Source organism: Triticum aestivum, chromosome 5D (genome assembly GCF_018294505.1).
Source record: "Triticum aestivum cultivar Chinese Spring chromosome 5D, IWGSC CS RefSeq v2.1, whole genome shotgun sequence".
Lineage (NCBI taxonomy): Eukaryota > Viridiplantae > Streptophyta > Magnoliopsida > Poales > Poaceae > Triticum > Triticum aestivum.
In genome coordinates this window covers 65,172,328-65,176,067 of record NC_057808.1, presented here as the reverse complement: position 1 = coordinate 65,176,067, position 3,740 = coordinate 65,172,328, and the positions used below count along the sequence as shown (strand labels likewise).

Here is a 3,740-nt window from a genome sequence, read left to right as displayed (position 1 = left end):
AAGGAGAAGAATAGAAGAAAAAAAGTTGATGTTCAAGTAATTACTACCTGCAAATATCATGATGAGTAATTTAGATTGTCCCTTGGTGCTCAACTATTACCTTTCTACAATGGATTCATGACAAAAGATCCCTTTCCAACAGAATCAAGAGCAAACCTGAAAAATGACAAAAGCATAAACAGTACATACTTCCAGGAACACAAATCACACTATTGCTGCAGATCTTGTACTAACTTTCCGAGTGCACTCCCATATGCAACTAATTCCAGCAATTAGATGGGAACTTAACTAAATAAAAAATATGACCTGGGAGACTGTAGAACCTAAATTAATCTAATGGAAACAGAGTTATATTAGCAGCAGCACAATTACTGTGATTCCGATTTCAGGCCAAAGCATTAGTAAAGTACATACCATAAGTATGCGACTGCTAACACAATTTTCAACATAAGGAAAAAGAAACAAAGATGGTGCCACTTGTGCCATTGTACATCACTCGCCGCTGGATGCCAAGTGATACTACTGTCAGAGGCGCCTCCTGTTGTTGATCGCTGAACGCTCTCCTAGCTTCAATGCTTGGGACTACAATGATGGGAGGAGGGCGACTAAACGACTGGGAGAAGCCCGCTGTATTACTCCGACGATGGCAAATCCACAACGATCAGCACCAGCAAGACAGGAGGCAGTAGACAAACAAACACTATTAATCAGGTGAAGAGAACAAAGAGGAATAGAAAAAGGGGGAAACTAATAAACTGGATTAAATCCTCAACTGGGAGGCAGTATTTACGTGTGTGATTTATTTCAAAATTTTCTATAACTTACGAATACATTTTTTGGCCCGTTTGAAATTGGGGTTCATGGTACCTGTGTCCATCTATGTATTTTCCCTATCTATGTTTTAATCAAAGCATGGGAGTCAGATAACGGATTAACAAGACCACATTGGTCAAGCATGGTCGATTGACCGCATATTCCTTGCCTATTTCCCGAGATACTTTTCCTTGTTATTACCAATCAGTACAACTGCTTATATCAAGGTGATGTCAGATTGAGAAACTAACAATTGGGAACAGCTCTAGTTACAAATTTAACAAAATATTCTTCCTCGTGGAATCTAGATTAAAGATTACTTGCGAAAATGCAGTACTATAAGACCATTACATGAACCTGAACCTAACAGTATTTCTGATAGGATTGCGTAACTCTAGAACATGAACCTAATAACAGGACTATATAAATATTGTGATTTTCGTCTCATTGCCACCACAGAAACACACCCCTTACTTGCATTTGATCTGGCAGTGAAGACACAATTAATGGGCGAAATCTTTGAGCATCGGAGGCCACGGCAGCATCTCGTACGGGTACACCTTGCTAAGCCCTCCAAGCCGCCGCGGCTCGTCGGTATCGCAGCACCACAGCCTTTCCATCTCCAACGTCTCGATGTCGAAAGGAACCACCCAATCGTCCATGACGAAGAAGAGCATCCTGCTGCCCTCGCAGAACCCAGCGAATCTCACACGCTTGGAGGAAGAGGAGATTTCCGTCGTGAGCTTCTCGCCGTGGAGCTCCGGGGGCAGCCACAACGGCTGCTGCGGAGTCCACTTGCTATCCGCTCCAAGAGCCCACCTCGCCACAAGAAGCGGCTTGTAGTCGTGGAACACGAAGAAGCACAGACGGCCGTCCTCGGTCTTGCCGATCCAGTGGTCGCCCTCAATCAGCCAGTCGGGACGGGCCACCGGCTCCGGCAACACGGACATTGTCATCTTGGTAGTGTCCACCACCATGATGTGCTCGTCTTGAAGACTGTACACGACGTCGCCGACAACGACGGACGGGCCCTCGTGGGCATTGTAATGCCGTTCCCCGCGCTGCCGGGAGCCGGTGGTCACCTTCCAGGCTGGGGGAGCGCTAGCGGAGTCGTAGACCAGAACAGCGTAGCGGGACAAGTCGTCAGCGCCGCCGAAGAGCACGACAGCGACGCGGAAACCGACGCCCTGGAGAGGAACGAAAGCGGCGCAGGCCATGTCGTACCGACTGATATTCACCGGCGGCAACCGCCGGTATGACCTCTCCAGCGGGCTGCAGAGGACGAGATTGAGCTCCCAGAACTTTTTGCTGCGCTCGCGCAGGACGAGTAGGCCGCCGCGGCCGTCGACGATGTCGGCGCCGCGCTTGGACACCACACGGGGGAGGAGGCCGCCGACGTCGAGGCGGACGCCGACGCCGGACTCGGTGGCGACGAACGGGGGCAGCGGGGACTGGTGGGAATTGGTGTTTATTAGGCGGCGCATCTGGTCTAGGTTGAGAACGGCGGGCGGGAATCCGGGGGTGCTGGCGGGAAGTATTTCCTGGTTGCGCCTGTCGCGTCCCTTAGGCGCTTAGTAAAATAAATTGAGTTTTTATTAAGTACTGATACTTATTTTTATAAGCATCAGTACTTAAAAAACTGATTAATTTTTTCAAGCATCTACCCAAGCACCTTGTATTTTATAGTTTTTTAGGTCGTTGATAACACCCGCACGTGTGGCATACTAGACATTCGTCCACACATCATGTGTGGTGTAAATAGGACCACACGGGTTATGTGTGGGTAAATATTATAATTGCCCACATGTGTGGGCGTAGCTACTTCGTGCCACACGCCCAACAAATACTGCTCCGCTCACCCCGTGTGTGTGGCGCGAAGCAAAAATGCCCACACGTCCTGGCGCGGCTATGTTAGTTACCAGCAGGATGACGTTTTAGTTGCCATCCGGAATGGCAAATGTAGTTGTAAAAGCATTGGCAACTCTCTTTATTTTTGTTAACTATATTTGCTATGTCTAATTTATGGTAGTTACCGCGTGCAATCAAATCATAGTTGTCGTGTGTGCTTACCTAGTTGTTATGTATGGTTAATCATAGTTGTCATGTGTGTTTACCTGGTTGCCATGTACGCGCAACTGCAGTTGCCATCTATCAACGAATCATAGTTGTCATGTGTGTTTACCTAGTTGCCTCATACGCGCAACTGCAGTTGCCATCTATCACCGTACGAGCATCGTGTGGACGAACAGGCGCTCGCCCACTCACGCGTGGACTGGTTGGTGATTGTGTGGGCAGGAACTGGTTCGCCAACCGCGCGCTGCGGGTTGTGTGGCCGAGCGCTCTAACGCTCACACGACACGCTATGCCTACGTGGCACTTAAATCTAACCTTTAGGATCCGTGCAAAACAGAATCAAGGTGGATCAAGACGTGTGAGCGATGTGCAAATATGCCACACATGTGGGCGTTATCATTTGATTTTTTTAAGACTGGTCGCAAAGTTGAGTATCTCTACTCCTAATGAAGCAGTTGGTAGTCTCCGCTTCGTCCGATTTTTTTTATCTCAACCTCCCATCTCTTTGTGGTTTTTTTGTCCCTCCTCCCAGCTCCCCCGTAACGACACCTAACGAGAAAAAATCGGAGGAAAAAAACAGCCTGGGAGCGACGACCCCTCGCATGAAAAAAAACAGCGGAGCGACGACCCCTCGGCAGCCTTGATCTACGACGACACCGCCGCCGCCATCGGGCAGGCTCGATCTATTGGCTATGACGACAGTAACCACGCCACCGCCACCATCGTGGTTTGCTGATACGCCGTCGATCTATTCTCTGCATCGATGGAAACCAGGCGCTAGCCGCGGATCCCTTTGCCGGCGCCGAGGTCGAGGCGCCGCCGCCATCGATGCGGGCCTCCGGGTCGCCATCGAT

The 3,740-nt window shown here is 49.3% G+C and overlaps 1 protein-coding gene across 1 annotated transcript; it reads right to left on the bottom strand.

The window, feature by feature from the left end:
* Positions 1-384: 384 nt before the first annotated feature.
* Positions 385-2,301, bottom strand: LOC123124353 (uncharacterized). Its single transcript, XM_044544981.1, has 2 exons — positions 1,288-2,301; positions 385-627 (listed from the first exon to the last, which is right to left on the bottom strand). Exon 1 carries the CDS (start codon positions 2,295-2,297, stop codon positions 1,317-1,319), a length of 981 nt encoding a protein of 326 aa, XP_044400916.1. The 5' UTR covers positions 2,298-2,301; the 3' UTR covers positions 385-627; positions 1,288-1,316.
* Between the last annotated feature and the right edge of the window lie 1,439 nt (positions 2,302-3,740).